The 20255-nt window shown below is 51.5% G+C and overlaps 7 protein-coding genes across 7 annotated transcripts; 1 reads left to right on the top strand and 6 right to left on the bottom strand.

The window, feature by feature from the left end:
• Positions 1 to 397: 397 nt before the first annotated feature.
• Positions 398 to 2279, bottom strand: UREG_00622 (uncharacterized protein; the record flags this gene model as incomplete). Its single annotated transcript, XM_002541062.1, has 6 exons — positions 398 to 450; positions 551 to 937; positions 1099 to 1272; positions 1348 to 1602; positions 1816 to 1973; positions 2158 to 2279. 6 exons carry the CDS (start codon positions 2277 to 2279, stop codon positions 398 to 400), a joined length of 1149 nt encoding a protein of 382 aa, XP_002541108.1.
• Positions 2280 to 3648: 1369 nt separating this feature from the next.
• Positions 3649 to 5984, bottom strand: UREG_00623 (CREB protein; the record flags this gene model as incomplete). The annotated part of the gene is made up of 3 exons (XM_002541063.1): positions 3649 to 5782; positions 5848 to 5867; positions 5922 to 5984. The coding sequence occupies 3 exons, from the start codon at positions 5982 to 5984 to the stop codon at positions 3649 to 3651; spliced, it is 2217 nt and encodes a 738-aa protein (XP_002541109.1).
• Positions 5985 to 8901: 2917 nt separating this feature from the next.
• UREG_00624 (histidyl-tRNA synthetase) lies at positions 8902 to 11384 on the top strand (the record flags this gene model as incomplete). The annotated part of the gene is made up of 3 exons (XM_002541064.1): positions 8902 to 9021; positions 9544 to 11019; positions 11106 to 11384. The coding sequence occupies 3 exons, from the start codon at positions 8902 to 8904 to the stop codon at positions 11382 to 11384; spliced, it is 1875 nt and encodes a 624-aa protein (XP_002541110.1).
• A 429-nt stretch (positions 11385 to 11813) lies between these two features.
• UREG_00625 (uncharacterized protein) lies at positions 11814 to 12974 on the bottom strand (the record flags this gene model as incomplete). Its single annotated transcript, XM_002541065.1, has 1 exon — positions 11814 to 12974. One exon carries the CDS (start codon positions 12972 to 12974, stop codon positions 11814 to 11816), a length of 1161 nt encoding a protein of 386 aa, XP_002541111.1.
• A 771-nt stretch (positions 12975 to 13745) lies between these two features.
• On the bottom strand, positions 13746 to 15312 carry UREG_00626 (uncharacterized protein; the record flags this gene model as incomplete). Its single annotated transcript, XM_002541066.1, has 2 exons — positions 13746 to 14942; positions 15025 to 15312. 2 exons carry the CDS (start codon positions 15310 to 15312, stop codon positions 13746 to 13748), a joined length of 1485 nt encoding a protein of 494 aa, XP_002541112.1.
• Positions 15313 to 16099: 787 nt separating this feature from the next.
• On the bottom strand, positions 16100 to 16465 carry UREG_00627 (uncharacterized protein; the record flags this gene model as incomplete). The annotated part of the gene is made up of 1 exon (XM_002541067.1): positions 16100 to 16465. The coding sequence occupies one exon, from the start codon at positions 16463 to 16465 to the stop codon at positions 16100 to 16102; it is 366 nt and encodes a 121-aa protein (XP_002541113.1).
• An 859-nt stretch (positions 16466 to 17324) lies between these two features.
• On the bottom strand, positions 17325 to 19942 carry UREG_00628 (uncharacterized protein; the record flags this gene model as incomplete). The annotated part of the gene is made up of 2 exons (XM_002541068.1): positions 17325 to 18129; positions 18192 to 19942. 2 exons carry the CDS (start codon positions 19940 to 19942, stop codon positions 17325 to 17327), a joined length of 2556 nt encoding a protein of 851 aa, XP_002541114.1.
• Between the last annotated feature and the right edge of the window lie 313 nt (positions 19943 to 20255).

Here is a 20255-nt window from a genome sequence, read left to right on the forward strand (position 1 = left end):
ACACCTCCAAACCCCTGACCTCCTCTGCAACCTCCCATTTCCCCCGCCTTGATCTGGCCCTGATTCTCAACCAATGCATAGTCCAACTGGTCCCAGAATGCCGCAGATTGCTTGACCCGTTCGTCCTCGGTTCTGTCATACACCCACCGAGTCCTTCCAGATCGCAAAGTTGGTATTTTTCCATCCGGTGAGCCAGGGAGAATCAGTAGGGGGTTCTTGGGCGGTGGCTTTTCCAGGAAATGAGTCACCCCCGTCTGGCAAGCAAGGGTGTCCAGGTGCACTGATATAACCGACTTGGAGCCGTCGGCGCGATCGTGAAGTCGGTGAAGGGCGTGGGCACCGGGATAGTTGGTTATTGAGGCAGGGAGGAGGAGGAATGTGGAAACGAGGAATGCGGCTATGGTAGAGAGGACAAGAGCGATTGACATGAGTCGGTACCATGAGGATTTTCTGCGGTGAATCCAAATGTATGATGCGCCAAGGGCAGCAGTAGCAGTGAGCGATGGGATGGTGTATAGGATGAATCGCCATTCCTTGTGTGGTTGAGTACTTATCAGGGCGATGAAGGCGAGAGATGGAGTGAGAAGGGAGAGCGCAGCATGTCGCCTCGCTGGAACAAATGACATGGGAATGGCGACTATGTAGGCGAGGGGGTTAAGCAGGAGACGAGGAATGGCGCTGGTCAAGTAGAAGTGCCATGGATGAACGCCCCAGTCCGATGCCTTTCCGGACACAACATTATAGAAAAACGCTGAAAGTTCAGGCCAGAGCGGGAATCTTTGCCAAAAAAATGAATCAATGGGTACTGAAACCAGCAGTGCAATCAAAACGCCAGATACGCCGGCGGGGACGATCTCCCGCCGGATACTGATGTTGCCTTGTAGCCAGTGATAGACGGTGATGGTGCCCAGTAACAAGGCTATTTCTGATCGAAACACTATACCTGTAATAGTAAGGAGATAGAGACAGAGTCGGTATCTTCCGCTCGACGTTCGAAGCTTTGAGCTGGCATCCAGGAGAATGGTTTGCAAAGCAAGGGTAGCTATACATGGCTGTGAGCTTCCCATCGATGTATGCGCCGGCAAAAGGGGGACTCACTAATCCCAAACGCGAACATATTCGGAAGTGTCCGAGAAGCATAGTATATCACATGGAATTGGCTTGCCTGGAGCAAGATATACCACACCCCAGCCTCCTTGCCAAAAGCCCGTCTCACAGCGCGGGCATAAAACATCAAAGCAACAGCATTGAATGCGCCCAAAATTCCTCTCACTTTTGACAAATCAGCAACAGCTCCGTAAGCACACGCAACAAGCAGTGAGGTTTTTCAAGCATAAAATTCCGTACCCAACAATTGGCTCTGTAGTTTTGCATTTATCCATATCAACGGTCTCGCGACGCCCGCAAGCAGCAGAGCTCCCACAAAGGTCCGCGGCACGGCACCAGGAAACGTAAAGTGGTCATAGTTTTCGCGCAATTCCTTTGGAATGTTCTTCGATGGAATCCCGTATCTTAGAATGTCGTGGACGGCCTGGATGTTGAAGGATTCTTCCACCTTGGTGTAGGGCGAGAGAACAAGGTGGACGGAGATGAGGAATGGGACTGAAAGGAGCAGCAGTAGCTCTGTTTCATTTTCCGTTAGTATTGCAGTTATATTGTTGGAAAAAGGCGGGTGATTTTACTTCCCAGTGAGCTTCGCCATTATTTCCCGCCGTCCATCTGCAGCTTGCTTGCTGTGCGGTCAACTCGCTGGCTATGAGCTTCTCTGACGGACAAGGACAGCTCAAGCTTCGGGAACATCAAGACCAAACAAACCTCCTTGAATACCATACTCACCACCTACTTCACACAACAACACGTTAAAAGACCTCCTAGGACTTTGAATCCCAAATGTGTTCTCGATAGAATCCCATACAAAATGATCTTCTTCATGTTCGGAAAGCTTCTCTACGGTAACACCCACTCCTCTTAGGCTACATACAAAAACTAACCAATGCATATCATTTCCTAGTCATCATCCTAATCATCAACGCCATCGCCATCCTCTCCGAAGACAGATTCCTTGCCAGAAGTATACAAAGCCCCAACCTGCCCGCGCCGCTTCCTGCTCCCCCGCCTCAATACCAAGTTCCCCTCCCTTCCAATCCACAGACTGACATTCTCCCTTTCCCAGTTGGCTGGGGCCGTACCCAGTCCGATCCCGGCTTCGGTTCCGCACACGATGACTCCAGCATCAAAGCCAAATCCGTGAATCTGATTGCCAGCGTGCGAACGGTCATGAGAAGTACGTTTCAATTCCCCTCCCCAGGACGGCTTGATGTCGAGGGACGCCATAGGTCTATGCAGGCGTCTGGATAAAATGCGGTGTGATAGCTGACGGCGGATATCTACCCTTATTTTTTTAGTACCCCTAATCGCTATCAACACTATTATAATACTCTACGAAATCATACTGGGCTAGAGTTTTGGTTGTTAGCCCCTTTGCCAGTTGCTTTGGGCTAGTACGGGTTTCGACCTTGGTCGACAGCACCCGTTTGCCGATGAGGATAGATATTTCTCTCCCGTTTGAAGCCCCTTCTGTCACGGCTCTGATCACGAAAAGTTGCGTGGATATACAAATTTATTTTATCAAATTCTATGTGCAACGGCGTTGATTTACGGGCCATCTCTGTATGGATATGAGATTGATGAGGACTCGCTCGGGAGTAGTGAGAAACAAAGGAAGCATAGTATGGAAACAGAGCTGGCCGTGCACTGTAGGCCAACGCATTTCATTACAGGCAGCATATTGTTATGGGGCGTCTAACTCCTTGAGCAAGTATCTCCTATCGGCAATACAGGAAAGAATATACAATCATTCCATCTCTACGGCGCTGAATAATTCATCGACAATATCATCAAATTGAAGATTATAATTATTACATCGATCGCCTGAGCGACATTGTACCTCTTGAGGACAAGAGTCGTCCAGAGAGATAACATCAGAAAGCGAAACGCCTGCAGGAAACATTACCGCAAACACGTCCCTTTGGATATATATATAGGTCACTCCGGCACCAATTTCCAATCTCATTCGTTTCATCGGAGCAATGGCAAAGGGTAAAAGAAAGTAGAAAGTTAAGAACGCGGGCACCGTATTACCATTATCCCATTTGTTCGGTTCAACTTGGGTTCAGGCGTGGCAGACATAAAATCCAGACGAGGTAAAAAGCTCGGCATCGTACACATGCAAGACCGGGACCAGATCATCACTCAGCAGAAACAGCGGCAGTCAATATATGCACGAAATTTAAAGATTGAGGGAAGAAGCAGGAGAGTCCCATCCTGCGCACACAAAGAGTAGGTATGTGGAAAATAGTAAGGAGAGTCATTTATACCACCAGGATCCCACCTCTTCCTTTTAAGTGAAACTTATGGCATGGGCAAGGAGAAAAGAGCATCTATATACAAAATCATAAATCCAAAAGTGAAATTCGATGCAGTGAGGTATATAAGCGAAGAAGTGTAAAATGGATGAGGACTCCACGCACATTAGGGGGTGTCCATCCTATGCAGTAGAAAAAAGAGCACCAACAAACAGGACAGTACGAGATGGGTACTATTGCTCAATCAAAAAGGAGATAGAGGAGCGAACAGGTACACGTAGAACTAGAATACACTAAAGGATTTTTTCCGTAAATTGAAACGGCTTCGCTTTGAGGAGGGTTCTCGTCGAGACTTTTTGAGATCACCATTGCTGCTGATATGAGGGATCTTGGGCAATGTATCAGCACGATAGTTGAGAGATTTCCGTTCCTGCGTGGAGACAGTGGTGGCGTTCGTCGAATCGTCTTTGTCGTCATCCGTTGAAGCATTGGACGGCTGCCCAGGGGACGAGACATCTGTAGTCGATTCTGGCATGCTGTTCAGAGGCGGTACAGGCGGTACAGGCGGAGCGTCTGGCGGCGGGGCTGTATTATTCCCCTTCTCTCTGTTGAAAATCTTGGACTGGCTGATGCTCCTACTCCCAAGTCGGAATCTATTAAGGCCACCTTTTGTGTTTTCCTTTTCAGCTTTGGCGGCATTGAGTTGATCCTCCCGGGCTTTTGAAACTCTACTTTGTGCCAATGCGGCTCTGAGCTGGGATTCCTCCAATTCTCTGGCATCTTTGGTTTGCTTTTTTTGCTCCCTTTCATGCTCCTTTTTCTGCTTTTCTTCCTCTTTCCCCGCTCTCGACCGCTCAAATTTCATCCGCATTTCGCTTATGTTGGGGATAGAAAAGGGGCTGGGAGATTTTATTTTAGGCGTAGTATTAGGAGGCGAGGTGGACACCATTTCCCCGGGGTTTGGAGCGAGATTTGCGGGTGCAGTTGTTGTTGACATCAGCGGAACTGTCTCGGTGGTAGGTATTGCGTCCACAGCACTCTTGGTTCGATCTATCTTTGCCGGAGACACTGACTGTCCGTTCGCTTTCGCCAAGGAAGAGGTACAGTCTTTCGATTCCGCCGCATTTCGAGGAGTCTGCGCTTTCTCTTTGGCTAATTCTCGCGCCATTGCTTCAGGCGTGGTCTCTTGGTAAAATAGCACGTAGGCAGAACCTAGGCCAGGGCGATCTCCGAAGAAATTTCGAACGAAACTCTTATCGACGGGTTCGACCATCTCGTCGTCGAAGAGAAGCCAGCCTCTATCCACGGTCTTTATGATAGCAACATAGTGCCCATGATACGGCCCACCGCCAATATGCACCACGACAGCGTATAACTCATAGAGGCGATCTGGGTCTTCAGCATCATCTGTTGTGTTAAATAAACGTAAATAGTAAGGGTATACCACTCGATGAAATAACTTTTGCAGTCGGTCTAATTCTTCGGAATATTTGAATCTCTTTAGATGTAGTGCCAAAACTTTGGGTAAACGTTTAATTTTCATTCTTTTCTCTGCCTCTTGCAGGCCTCCGCAATTATCACAGTGGAACTTGTTGCGTTCACAGAGGACCTCCTCCTCTGAGAATTTTCGCAGACACGCCGTCACCGATGAATGCTGCTCGAGGTCAACGGATAAATCGAGAAACACTTCATCTCGTTGTGAAACAGTTTCACACGTGAGACATTGCGTTTCTGAGGTCAAGGTTCCTTCAAAGAGTTCGTGGACCCATCGAGTGTTTTGGGATTTGGAAGGAACTGTGGAAACAGAGCTGTCCGTCGCGGTTCGTTCGGATGCTCCCTCGCTATCATCAGATTCCTCGTCCGCATCGGACAAAAGCTGGGCAGCCTCTACGTTAGATACGACTTCATTCAGGAGCAGATTGAGGAACTCATGGGCATCCTGGTGCATAGTTGTTCTGAACATTTCGTGTTCTCGCCGCAGAACCTCCAAGAAGTGATATGGGCGAATTACGCCCATCCGTTCTGGACTCGCGGCAACGGCTTCAAACATGTCTTTTAGCGAAGTGAAGAGCGACTCTTTCATCCCATAGCTAGCGGAATTGTCTGTCGTTTCTAGCAAGGGGAGTGTATGCAGGGCAACCTTCTTTTTGTATTCCCCCGAGTCTTTATCCTCCGGCTTATGCTGCTGGGCGGGAGGGGCGTTGACAGGCTTTCCAGGTGTATTCGGTTTTGGTGTCGCATTTGGCGGCTGTTTCGGTTTGAGAAGTTCTTCGAGGGGGATATTCGGATCGGGGTAATGAAGGTTATTGGCCAGGGCATCGGTTAGGACTCCAGGAGGTGAGCGTCGAGGGTAATTGATCACGGACTCTCGGAACGGGACGGAGTAGAAGAGACACTGAAGAATCGAGTTGCAGTAACTATCGAGGGGATGAATGTTAAAATGGAGAAAAGCATGAAAAGCAAAAGGCAGAGGGATCCTTACCAGGTGTTACCGAATTGCGCCTGGGGGTTGTTAGTACCGTCCACCTCTGCCGTCGGAATCGATGAGAGTCTTACGTTTTCCATTCCAAAAAACTTGTCACTCCCATCATTCCGTAGCGGCCCAGCGTCCTGCAGCATTTTCTGCAGAGCTGTGGGCGGTGGAGGCACAGGCTCTTTTTTCGGCGGCGCGGAGGGCTGGACGGCATTTGCAGAGGCCTATTTGGTTCCAACGAAGGGCATGCGGTCAGTTCAATGACAGATTCGAGACGCAGGAGGCAGTGTGGCACATCCACCGATGTACCAACTTTGAAAAACACTCACAGAGTTGCCTCTGAGCTTTGCCAGCAAGGTCATTGTGGAATCAGGCTCGCTGCAGCACTCTCCAAACAGTCACGGCTCGCCGCACGGCGGCGGACCTAGGCCTGGCTGTTCAGAACCGCGAGGTGAGATAACCGGAGGAGGGGTGAACTTTTGAGCGCAATACCAAACCTCCAAGGCTTTCAGGTAACGGTTCGCGGGGGGGTTCGTCTGAGATGGGGAGGAGAGGTCGTTCGTGACAGTGGAAGCGACCCAGCGAGGGCGGCGGTCGCTTCAATGGGCTTGATACGGGGTCGGTTACAGATAGACCAACTGCGACCTCCAGCCGAGACTCGATTCCGCGATCACTAGCCACGAACGGTGACGGAGGTCGGGTTCGTGCTGCTTTAGATTTGGTTTGTCGCACAGCTCAGTTGGCAACGTCCACGGTCGAGATGAAGATTAAGAAAACGGCAAAGGGGGTTTGCCAAGGTAGAGAGAGCGAGGACGAGGGAGCCGTGCACGGTTAAAGCAGGCAAGGATGGAGGCAGCAGGAATCCGTCGCTGGAGGTAGCAGCCCAGCGTCGCGTTGATGCAGCGGACGGATTCTGCTTTTTTTGGGTTGATGGCCAAGTTGCTACTAACTAATGATTCCCTACGAGGCACTGCTGGATGGCGGTTCACGCGGTACCAAGCGGACAGCAGAGAAGCCCAGAAGAAGGTTCCAGCGGGATGGCGTGTCTCAAGAGGCAACAGAAGCTTGTCAATTCTGCTGAGCTGTGTGTCTTTTGAATCAGTCTCCTGTTGCATCTCTCGTTCTCCCGAAATGGCGCAGCATCAGCCAAGAACGAAAATGCAACTCATTGGGCAAACGAAAATCCCGAGCAAAAAGCAATATTACAATTCTCGGCACGATCGAGGGTTCCGCCAGCCTGAACGTGTTTGATCGATCTATCCGCCATCGTCATCTGGCCCAAAGGGCGACTTCTGCTGCCTCTGCCAGGCCCTCTTGTCCACGAGGCGACCCAGGGATCCAAAACGCTCTCCAGTCAGGGCTGGGCTGCCAGGCGAGATGGGCCCAGGGTGGCGGGCATGATCACAATAAGAATGTGACACTGTGGCACCCTGGAGCTGTTCTGTCACCCAGCAAAGCCTTATGACAGGTGAGGTCTCTCCTCGAGCCGCAACAGCCCTCTGTCTTTTTGACGTGTGCTGTTCCATGGGCAAAAATGCTTCAGGCATTGGACTTTTGCCAAAGCCAGGACAGATGCGCCAGGCTTCTCGCTCTAGGTTTGCCTGTTCCAAGGTGCCGCCGCTGTCATTGCCAGTTCCCAGCACTGCGAGTTGACCGGCGACAAGCTTTGGCTGGATTTCCGTAAGCTTTCGCCTGGGGCTTGGTTTGTCTGGAGGCTACAGTGACGACCTAATGCCCATAAGCCTGCAATGGTGCTTTTGTAGCCTTGATATATCTGTAATCTGTTTCCTGTTTACCCCATCGGACGGAAAATAAGCCAGGCGATGCTCCGTAGCGCAGCATCCAATCACCCCGGCATGGAGAATTCCCCGGCTGTCCGTCCTCGAAGTAACCGGCTAACCGCCAATACAACTTGACTGCTTGGACAAGCATTCTTGGACGCGGAGACTTTGCCCCCGTCACCGCTTTGTTCGTCGAGATACAGAGGCCATGTTCCAGTCAACCCTGGCCGTGGTAGTTGCAAGTACCTCGCATGGAGGACCAACAGGTAGAGGATATGCATATGCACGAGTCCCGACATATCACGAGAGCGGGGAAGCGATCGAGATCCCAAAGATTGGTAATATAACAAGAACGATAAATGTCCCGACGACGAGATGCACTTCGGAAGCACACCGAGGCTCAGCGGTCTTTTGTCGTTTAGAGAAGACGGCCAAACAGTCCTCTTCCTTCAGATAGAAAATGATTTTGAGATAGAACATGGATGCAAAACTGTGTTGGAATCCAAACAATCTAGGCAGACCATCCCATGCTGTTGTGCATCTCTTTTGATCCGCTGATCGCCGTCCAACTCACTAGAAGGCTTCTAGAAGACTTGAACCAGATTGATTCCCAGGTTCAACCCTGCACCTCAGATTGTTCCTCCAGTGATTGTTGTCTATCCCATGCTATGGAGTTACGGTCAATTGCAATGCGGTGACATGCACCAGAACGCAAATGAATGGACAGAACAATCACAGAAATCCAAACAAATACCCTGTTCGTGATGGTCAATGTTTGATTGCTTGTTGATTGCTCTCCAACACAGCGTCAGTAGCAATCACAGCGCGGCAAACCAGGCACTGGTAGGAGTATATATTCACTGCTTATGTCTGTTTACTTCATTCCTTTTCGATCACTGCAGCATGGCCCATGGGTGTTGGCCATGTCTATTAGTATATATAATCAGTGACGAGGTTTCAAAACTCATTACCTTCCTGATCATTGAGTTTGATACCAGTCGCTGTCACTGCGACTCCCAAGGCATGGCGATACCCCAACCAGGGCGCTATATAAAATGCCCATCTTTTTCTGGCATGATGTGGCTTTCCATGCCCGACGTGCAATATATTCCTCCAGCCTACGAAGTATACCGGAGCTTACAAGAGCGATCGCAAAGAAACCTGGACCGCAAACCTGCCGGCAATATTCTCGATTCAGAACGCAGCGCAACTGCGGATCTCGCCTGTCTCCAAGACATATATATACGTACAAGCTCCGCCCTTGAAATCACCCAAGGACAAAATGGCACGCATGACGGGGTTCGCCAGGTCTCGTGGAGGAGACATCGAAATGGGCCGAATCGGAGGTCCATCGGGAACAGGAGGCGGCCGAATCGGAGCACCACCCCCAGAGGCAAGCTTGGTATGCCTCGGAAATTCCTTAGCTTGCGGCTGCATGGTTACAATCGCCCTGGTGGTCATCGCTGGGATCGTCATTGGGATTCTATTCGGAACGAAGACGATCAAAACTGGGGGAAAAGAATGGTAGTATAAAACTATCACTCGAGGCGATGGAGTCTAACGCTTCGACATGTTATAAAAGTATTCGCTTTGGGAAGTTCGTTCAGCGGAGGCCGATTTCGAAAAGATTTTGATTGCTTGCGGAGGAGTCTGGCGTTACTGTGCCTGGAGTTTTTTGGCGGATATAGAGGACATGGTCCCGTTGGACACATAGTCAAACCATTAGAGATGCTTGTTGCACTTGGGATGTAATAACAATGCGATGATAGAATTATATCTTTGATGCCATAAAATGAATTTGATACGGAATGGATCATCCCTTTTCCGGCATCGATTTGTGACTCAAACAATTTTGCTCGCGGCGTACAAAAGCGCAGAGGGAGTGGTCAATTGGATGCTTTTTTTTCTTCTCTCTCTCTTCTAGACCTGTCTGTATTGCTCTTGGATGAGGGCTCCCATTCCGACCCTTCTGTGGCCTCGAGGAACCACGACCGTCCGCGGCCTTCAGCTGCGCAATTTGATCCCCGCAGCCACCTCGTTCGCGGCGCTCCCTCCCCCCACTTGCCGCCCTCGCAACCAGTTCTTCCCACCGTCCTACCACACGAAAACCGCAGAGCCCAAAATGCCAAAGGACAAGGTGTCGTTCAACCTCAAAACCCCCAAGGGGACCAAGGACTGGTCTGGCGGCGCCGCCATCCTCCGCGACCGCATTTTCACCACCATCACCGATGTCTTCAAGCGCCACGGCGGCACCGCGCTGGACACCCCCGTCTTCGAACTGCGCGAGATCCTGGCGGGGAAATATGGCGAGGATTCAAAGTTGATCTATGACCTACAGGACCAGGGTGGAGAGCTGTGCTCGCTCCGGTATGATTTGACGGTGCCTTTTGCGCGCTGGCTGGCCATGAACCCGGATGTGCGAAGCATAAAGCGGTATCACATTGCCAAGGTGTACCGGCGTGATCAGCCTGCGATGACCAAGGGCCGCATGAGAGAGTTTTATCAGTGTGATTTCGACATTGCGGGCGCGAATTTCGATCCCATGGTTCCCGACGCGGAGATCCTGCGCATTGTCGCCGAGGTGTTTGACGATTTGGGCTGGAAGGGGGATTATACTATCAAGATCAACCACCGCAAGGTCCTTGACGGAGTGTTTGAGGTGTGCGGTGTCCCCAAAGAAAAAATAAGAACGATTTCAAGCGCCGTGGATAAATTGGATAAACTGCCTTGGGCTGAAGTGCGCAAGGAGATGGTCGATGAAAAGGGATTGGATCCAGCTGTTGCAGACAAGATTGAGACATATGTAGTTCGAAAAGGAGGCAGAGAGTTACTGGATTCCTTAAAATCAGACGAAACTCTTTTCGCGAATCCATCCGCGAAACTAGGATTAGAGGAGATGGGCCTACTGATGGATTACCTTGAGGCGTTCAGCGTCTTGGACAAGATATCGTTCGATATGAGTTTGGCACGAGGGCTGGACTACTACACCGGCGTTATCTATGAAGTTATCACCGAAGGATCTGCTCCTCCCACCGCATCCTCTGCACCAGAAGCGCAAAAGCTACAACGCTCAGGGAAGAAGGACAAGGCCAAACTAGACGCTGACGAAGATCGGTCAGATGATCCTACAATTGGTGTGGGCAGCGTGGCCGCTGGAGGTCGCTACGACGAGTTGGTCGGCATGTTCTCGAATAAGGCTCAAATACCCTGTGTTGGCATTTCTTTCGGCGTGGACCGCATATTTTCAATCACCAAGGCTAGAATGGAGCGTGACAAAAAGGAGACCCTCAAGAACAGCGAGGTAGATGTTTTCGTTATGGCGTTTGGAGGAAAAGGCTTTACCGGCTTGCTGAAAGAGAGAATGGATATTTGCAAGACGTTATGGGAAGCCGGAGTCAAGGTAAGCGGCTTCTTAATAGTGTCGTTTCATGTTTCAATGCTGGCTGGTTAATTAATTCAATCGCGCAGGCTATATTTTCTTACAAGGTCAAGCCAAAACCTCAGCAACAATTCACAGCTGCTGAAAGTAGCGGTGCCCCTTTTGCGGTCATCCTCGGTGACGACGAGCTTGCAGCTGGCGAAGTACGGGTCAAAGAAATGGGTTTACCAAAGGGTCACCCAGAGAAGGATGGAGTACTCGTGAGGATTGAAGCGCTCGCATCGGAAGTAAAATCAAGAATAGAGAAGAGAAAGGCCAGAGTGGACGGTGGAATTGAAGAAGAAGCAGAGGTGGCGAAAAAAGTGGAAGCATTGGAAGTTGCATAGACAAACGGCTAAGGATGGGATACCCAGTCTCAACTATTTGAAGCAAAAGTCGTTGAGAATATGACGATTCATTTCTCATACGGCACTGCGACTCGTATGCTGTTTTGTTACCTTCTTACAACCCTAGAGCGGGATTGCATGGCATGAGCACGGTACTATAAAAAGATAGATCTAATGACTCTTCGCCAGATTACTTGATTTGAGTGGTTTATGAGTTCTATCATTTCCTTGCATGTTCCATTGCAGTCCGCCGAATCAGTAGGCCTTCCCAAGGATGCTAGGGTGATATATATACCACAAATAGACTGAGCCTTGATGCTCTTACAAGCTGTATAACCTCATCATGAGCCTTGTGGCTACATTTACACCGTCCCGATGATATGATACAAGAAAAACCCACGAGATCCAGGCGTTTTACAACCGCCCTTTTCAAGAGCCAGAAGCAACCTTCATCAACAGGTCCTTGACAGCCGGAAACCGATTCACCGTATCCAAGCCAAACCCTCTCGCCCACGCCACCGGTCCGTTTCCAGGAACATTATACAGCTTATGAAGAAAATCGCACCCGGCGCCGATCTTCGCGTTCGGGATCCATCGCTCAGAGGCATACCGCTCCAGACTTAGGAGGTCGCCGACATCCATGCCGTGCAGCACGGCGTATTCAATGGTGCCGTGAAGGGACGCTACGTCGGCGATGCCTAGGTTCAGTCCCAGCCCGCCAAGCGGGTGGATAACGTGCGCCGCATCCCCGACGAGGGCGATTCGTGGAGATATATAGGTCGAAGCGTGGCGGTGTCGGAGGGGGAAAGAGGCGATGGTCCGTGGGTGCACGCCGCCGACTGTGGGCGGGAGTGATGATTCGGGAGCAGTATGGTTTAAGCGCCAGGACAATTCCTCGCCATGTTGATTGGATGCATCTGAGGTGGATGAAGGGAGTGTGAACATGTATTTTAGGTCCGTCATGGACAGGCGAAACGCGGCGTTGACCATGGCCGTGAACGCTTCCGGGTCAAGAGACTTTAGATATGCGGCATTTTGCACCGTTGTCGACCATACCAGCGTCGCATAGTCCCCAGGAAGAGGGAGCATGGCAATCGGGCCGCCAATACCGGGGAGGAATCGTTGGTAGGCGGTAACAGGTTTCGACAGAGACGAGGAACCTGCCGGTGACAATTCCAGCGTAGCCACCACGCCGTGTCGATTGTAATCCCATCCATCCGTAGATATACCCGCAAACGATCGAACCGGACTATTAATCCCATCCGCCCCAACCAGCAGCCGCGCAGCAATCTTCGGCAACGCACCCCGCTCCCCCGTCATCGTCGATGCAGCCGGCGAGAGCGAGAGCACCGGCCACGCAGACAGATCCGGCCCATCCACATGGTCCACCCCGTTCTCGATCGCAGCCACAGTCGTCGACGAGAAAACCGACACTTCATCGCCCAACGACTCGATCCGAGACAGTAGCCCCTTGATCAAATTCGCATTCTCCGTCATCGTCGCGATGGTCTGGGATGAGCCGCCCGGGAGCAGATTCGAGGACCAGTCAAACGAGATGCGCGACCCGTTGGCGCCGTCCCACACCTCCATCTCCTGGTAGGGCTGAACGCGCGAGGTGTCGACATGCTGCCAGGCGCCGATGTTTTGGAGAAAGGATACCGATGAAGGGGTCAAGCTGCTCACGCGGTTGGAGAATTGGCTGGAATCAAGCTTCCAATCCCGCGCTCTTTTGATATCCTGGCTTTCGACGAGGGCAACTTTTAGCTTCGACGTGATGGGCGAGGATCCTAATCGAAAAGGGGTACTCGATTAGCTACATATTCAAGAAAGGAATAATTAAAAGGGAGATTGAAGATAGGTATCCTACTCAAAGCTGCGAGAAGCGCGAGTCCGGCCGGTCCGCCTCCCACGCAGACGATATCATAGATTTCCGGCAATTGGGACGCGGCGGAAGTGGAGGCGAACCTCTTCTTCCCGAGCAGACCCTGCCTACATGAGGGACAGATGTAAGATGTTAATTTTGGACGGAAAAGTAGCCGCATGGTGGGCGCTGCAGAGAGAGTGTGTTGTGTGAGGGAAGAAGTTCTTTGGAAGCTTTCTGTCAGAGCACCACTCCTTGGCCAGAGCTCTAACCACTCGGTAAATCCGACATACAGATTATCAGGACATTCTGCCAGAACAAGTATGGAATGATTATTAGATAGATGTTTTTAAGGCATAAAATTCGTACCAGGCCCCAAAAAATAAAGCAGATAACTAGCTGCTCACAGTTAACACCATGGCTCAATTTGTAAATCATACAAGAAAACAGTCCAGTATTAGGTACTATTTATCCGGAGGGCTCCCCTGACTGCCTCGCCCTCATGACACTTCATTCGGTGGCCTTTGATTCTCTCTTTGGTGCGCGCTCTCCTCTTCGCCATCTTCCATCTCGACAATGAATCTTTCCCAAGTCGCGAGCACGCCCTGGTAGAACTCGACATGCTTCTCTGCCATCGCGCCCAAAGTGTCCCGGAACTCAACGGCTTTGATGCGCTCAAAGTCGGCGATTTCCCGGACCACTTCTTCGTCAAACATCTCCGACGTGGTCTTTGCGCTTTCAACCTCACGGGTGAGTTCGTCAATGCGAAGTTCCAGCTTTCGCACCCGTTCTCGACGGGATTGCTCGTGGTCGACACCTCGCATGTCTTCCATCTTGGAGCGAATGAAAGACGCAGGATTACTTGTGAGGGGGTTAGTAGCATGATATGAAGCAGGATTATTAGCCAGATTATCCCGATCCGAAACGGCCTTGTTGCGGTAGTCGACCAGAGCTTCAAAATCAAGCTGCTTTTGTTCTCGGGTCTTCAAGAGCGTCTTCAGAGAGACTATGTATGCCTCCATATCACGAAGGCTGCCAAGGTAATTCTGATCAGTGTGGTCCTTCAATGACTTGATCCCCCTGGTGGTCTCTTCTATCGAAGCCGCAAATATTTGCAAAGGAACTTCAAGGTCAGGTTCCAATGCGACAAGTTTCCGGAACTGCATCGCAAGGTCACTGTAATCGGTTTCCAAATCATTCTCCCGCCTCGCAACGCGAGCAACCACCTTCTCAACATGGTTCAAGTCTTCATCGAGCTTGTCCGCCTTTTCTTTGACCTCAATGAACCGCTTATCCGGTTTATGAACTTTGGTGAATGCGTTGACAAACGTGTCTGCGAAATTGTCGAAGATGCCTGTTGGCCCACCATCCGATCCGCTAGTGGAAGCCCGCGAAGGTCGCATTCTCATGTGCGCATTCCAATCCGGCGACTCAAGGAACACCACCAAAACCGGAGCGCGCCGGAGGACCGGGTGCAGTGTAAGGCGTTTGATGAAACGATGCAGCGACCACGCTCGGCGATGGGTGAAGTCGGGACCGAACCTGTCTCCCCGAACGTATTCCATCTTGTGCTTGTCCGGCAGCGGGGGGACGGCACATGCTGGGTACTCTCTGTAGAGTGTCTTATACAGGTAGTAGAAATCCGTAAAGCGCCGTCGAACAGAGAACTCGGGTTGTTGGAAGGATTTGAAATCAGTCTATGCCATCTCACAAACGTCAGGATCAACAACCCTCATCACACGGATGGAAATGCCAGTAGATATGCCAGGAAAGACCAACGTGGGTAGTAACAAGGTAGGACACATAGGCATCCTTCGTGCCATCGTTTTCCTTCAGCGGCGAGCCCACAGAGCACTCCAGCACGCCGTCAAGGCTCGAAAAATCTCCCATATCATCGTGCGTGGGCGGGAGCTGCTCTTCGCTTGCCGAGCTCATCCGCCGCTTGCCATTGATATCATGAGTCGAAGGCTCGGTGTCTTCGGTGTCGGTGTGCATAGCCGCAGGGCCGGAGGCTTCACTCTCAGTGTCATTCCTCCACGACACGGTGTCGAAATCATTGTGGTCCATCGCACAGACGGGCTTCACCACTGGCAGCAGGGCAGGCGCACGACGGATCTAGGAGCCTAGGCAGTCACGATAGTGGGCGATCTCAACTTCCAGGGGCGGCGTCAATGGAGAACAAATCTATCATGTAGTTTACCTTCAATCACGACAGCAATGAGCAGCAACTGCAAGATCCTCAATCACCATCACAAGTGCATAGAGAGCAGGTCAAGCGCGAAGACAGCTTTCAGGCTGATGACCTAATGCGGGAATTCACGTGGTTTGTGGGCGGAGTGCGTCACTGCTTGCTAGCGCCCAATGTAGTTATCCCAGCACCAACAAGATCATCAATGTTTGTTATTCCAGATGTTGATAAAGGAGTTGGCTCTACTTGTTGGTCAAACACAGAAAGGATTGCATGATGCCACTGCACCGTGGAAGAAATTTGATTAAAAGATACTATTGTGTCAAAGAACATCCATCATCCATTGAGATACCCATTGCGACCCCGATAATCCTCCAGATGCTTCCTCGTGTCGGTGAAATAAGAACGAAGATGGCGATCCGCTAAAAGTGGTGAACGAGGTGACTTTGGTGACCGTGGTGTATCGCCGGAAAAGACGCGTTGATCGAATCGAAAATATCAAAAACGCCACTCGAGACCGACTCCTATCGCTTTTTTTGTGTTTTCATTCAACTCCAGTTCAATGCCGCCCTGCGAGAAGTAAAAAAGGTTTCGCCCTTCGAGACAAGAGATACAGCGCAAGCCGGAAAAAATCCATCGCCATTGGAACGACCCCACTGAAACCAATTACACAAGCTGCAGCTTCACATCCGGAGTGGAAACCCTGACTTTCAAACACAGCACATCGCGACCCGGCCTGGCCTTCAACAAGCCCAAGGTCGCCACAAGATTGTCCCTGTCCAAAGCCGAGCTGGGCGGAAAAGTCAGGCTCGCGCCAGAAGTGCGGTCCCATTCAATGTACAGCCCATCGAAGGAGAAGCCCTCTGTGATCTCGGGAGCGCGGGCGTAAACCTCCTTTTGAAGCTGGCCGAGGATGGTGGCGTATGTAGCGTTCGGGCTGAGGAGGATGGGGGTGGAGGTGAGCGCGTTGATGCGGAGCATGATGGGGATCGGCTGGGAGGAGAGGTTGGCGGAGAGGTCGAGTCTGGCCATTTTGGAGACGAGTTTGTGTGAGTGTGCTGCTTGCGGAGAAGACTGAGGAGGTAGATTGTGATTGCTTGTGAGAGGGTTGAGAAGGTTGAGAGAGAGAGAGAGAGAGAGAGAGAGAACGGCGTGAGAGGTTGAGACGGAAAGACTGAGAGATCACTTGTTTCTGTTCCTGTTAACTATTTATTGACAACCAAACGAGACAAACGAGCCAAAAAGCGACTTCACCCCCGCCGGTCCTGCTGTCTTTATACTCTTGCAGGCACGCCTTCCAAATGCAGTACAAGGTCAACAAATGGGGCTGTCCCGTGATCCAAATCCCCAAAAATATCCGAAACCGCGAAAAAAGAGGCCCAGCGACACCGAACAGCGGGATTTCCTGCTACATACGTAACAGCAATCGGCTGGCTTAGCTCAAACCCAGGAACCCTCCCCCCCAACAGGATACACGGAACAGCAGCTCAACGAGTCTCACTTGCGACCAAGTCGTCTCTTTTACCCCGTACTTTTGCCCGCCATGGCATCATGGCGCTTACCGCCGCTTCTTGGCGGAGAGAGTGTGGGGTAGCGCAGGGCCTGGATTGCAGTGCTGGGCCAATGAGGGTGGGCCTTGGCGGGTGGACTGGAAGAATGTGTTGCCGACATCCGAGGTTGTGCTTATGTAACGAGTTATGGGTCTTGGCAAGGGGTTGAGAGGCGGTCAGGTGGGTTGAAGCCAAGGGTCAATATCACTTTGTATTCCAATTCTACACGCTCAGAACGCCTATTCTATATATTATGAGTCCGCAGTATAGCAGCAGCAGCAGCATCTAGATTAAAACAGAAAGAAAAGAGAAAAAAAGCCAACGAACCAAAAGAACAATCATCAGGAACCAGACCCGAGCTCTCCACTTCCCCTCGACTTCTCGCTCCACTTGGGCCCATCGTCCTCCCTTTCGTCATCGCCATCCTCCTCGTCGTCATAGTAGGGCTTCTCCCCATCCTCACTGCCGCTAAAGATCTCCTCATCGCTCTCCCCAGCAAACGCATCGTACAACTCCCCTCCCCGGCGCCGCCGCTGCGACTGCTTCTTCGCACCCGCGCCCGCCACGCCCGCTCCGTTCAACGGATACCCTTCCTCATCCTCAGCCACCATCTCAAACTCGTAGTCGTCGCGCGGATTGTTGCGGAGGCGCTTGTGTCGCTGCACCAAAAAGTAAACGCCCAACGTGACGCAGAAGATGAAAATTAGAGCAATAGAGCCGTAGATCCAGATTTGTGTGCGTTTGGACACGCCAAAGGTGGGGAAGGGCGAGGGCAGGAAACTGTCTGTGAGTCCTGAGGTGCTTGGTGTTGCGGCCGCCGCTGCGGATCCGCTGGGCACGGCGGTGCTGGTTGGCGAGGCGGACGGTTTGGCGTTGACGGGACGGTCGAGGTGATTGGTGGGTTTCCCCGTTGCCGAGGGTTTGCTTGGGCCAGTTGAAGCGACGGTGGTGGTCATGACCTCTGGAGCGGGCTCGCTGGTGTCGTGGTCGTGGTCGTGGGGCCCCGGTAGTGGATGGAGCTTCTGGATCTTGCCGTCAATGGATTCGCCCCAGAGCGAGAGTTGCCAGTCAAGGAAGCGTCCAGAAAAGTCGTTGATGGTAATGTCCTTGACAATGACAGTCCACTTTCCTTTGCCGGTTTCTCCCCTAGAAACACAGTTTAGCATCGAGTTGGTTGACTGATGAGATTGATGGGATATCCTGCTTACCAGTGCGCAACAGACATAAATGTCCAATCCACGTAGCCTGCATTCACCGTATCCCCGTCTCTCGCTACACTGAGGTGGCTGACAACACCGGTCGGACTCCTGAGCTCCACGCTCAAGTCACCACGTCGTGTATGGTTGACATTCATCGTCACGGTCACATGTTCGATGCGCTCCAAGTTATTCTTCTTCAACATCTCTTCAGTGATCTCAAACGAGCTTGCCAGTCCCTTGAGCCCTTGAGGAATGTCCTTGTGGACCTTGAGCCAAGGTGAATGGAGCCAGGCTTGAGGCTTGACCAGTTTCCACGTCTTTGCCAGTTGGACCATCGAATATGCATCAACTTTCCCATATCCGAAATCATGGCTGAACTTTTTCCCAATGGCGGTTGTCTGCCATCCTTCTTGATCCGTATTGACGGGAATGGCAGTCTCGACGATCAGATACTGCATATCTCTCCAGGTAAGTTCGGGTCGTACGCCCAGGGCGAGGGCAACAACTCCGACGACAAGAGGTCCGGCCGCTGAGGTACCACCGTGTTTGTTGGAGCATGAATCCGGGCCAATGTCGGTCGTAGAGATAGCATCGTTGCCACCGCTGCTGTAGGTCACGACGAGCTGGGCGGAACAGGACTCGGAGTAGTACGGATGCTGGTCTTCCCGGTCAATCGCGCCAACGGTGATACTGTAGATGCTGTTGGTGTAGCCGTCGAAGTTGCAGTTGTCTCCGTTTCCAGCCCCATTCCCGGCAGCAAAGACAAACAGTGACCCTTTCCCGTCTCGCCCTTTTTGAATTCCGTTGACCATCGCGCGACGTATGAGAAGACCTGGAGCATCCATGGTTGCACCACTGTCCACAGGTCCCCAGGAGCACGAGTAGATTTGGTTTTGCTGGAATCCGTAGTTGATGGCCGCAGCTTCATCCTCATCGGTCACAGGTTTCGACAGAATTCGAATCCCAGCAACCTTTCCGTTGTACGCCACGCCAACACCGCAGACGTTGTTTTTGACAGCGGCCACTTCCCCAGCGCAACGGGTCCCATGCTTGTCATCGGATAGACGTGGCTTTGGCTCTTTGCCTTTGTCGTTGAAGTCGTAAGAGCCTTCGGCAAAGTAGTTGTCTTTGAGATCATTGCTATACATATCCAAGCCATCGTCTACGATTGCTGTGATAGTTCCATTGCCGGTGATTCCTTCAAGCCAGAGCCCAGTCACGTTCAAGTCATGGCCAGGTTGTACGGTGTTGAAAAGGTGCCACTGGTTAACGAAAATGGGATCTTTGATGACCAGCTCTCCGGCAATTTCCTGTTGTCTTGCAACAGCGGCTTCTTTGGCTCGAGACTGCGTACTCCGTTTCGATCGGGACTTGGCCCAGGACGCGGGAGGCGGGGGTATGCGTTTGTGTAGTCGTTGTTTAGGTATCAGCTTCTCAGAGTAGAGAATGCCGTTCAACTCTTCTTCATCTTCCCTCTTATCAAGATGCCGTTTTCTCTTCCGCCTTGCTTGCAAGTCTTCCAATAATTTGTCTATCTCATCTCCTCGTCCCTTTGAGAAGGAGAACGTGTGATGGTCCTCTAACTCTCCTATTTGTCCTTCATGCCTCGCACCTAGTATCTGCGCTGCGCGGTCGGGGGATAACGAAGAACGAAGGTGTACAGCTATATAATCGCGCGCATCGTGGTCGCGAGGGTATAAACTGGCAGCGGATAGCGAGAACAGGATCGACGAGAACCCGACAACACTTAATAACCTCATAGTTCAGGGGGAAACGAGAATGTAGGCAAGGCCAGTCGCGGCCGCTATCGATGTCGTTCAGGCCGCCGGGTGGTTAGACAGATCGAGTAATGCAAGTCCGGCTTGCCATGAACGCAAAGGGATGGAGGGAGAGGCAGGAAAGGATACGGCGGCCGGATTTTCGTTAGTCGAAGGCGGGGAGGAGTTCAGATGCAGTTTGGTAGCATTCAGAGCGGCCAACTTGTAATCTGTGAAGAAAGGCGAGGCGCTGTTACTCCATGGACAGCCGCTGGGGTGGTGGCGATCGTGAGATATGGTAATGGAACCCTTCTCT

The sequence above is a fragment of the Uncinocarpus reesii genome, genomic scaffold (assembly GCF_000003515.1).
Source record: "Uncinocarpus reesii 1704 scaffold_1 genomic scaffold, whole genome shotgun sequence".
Classification (NCBI taxonomy): Eukaryota; Fungi; Ascomycota; class Eurotiomycetes; order Onygenales; family Onygenaceae; genus Uncinocarpus; species Uncinocarpus reesii.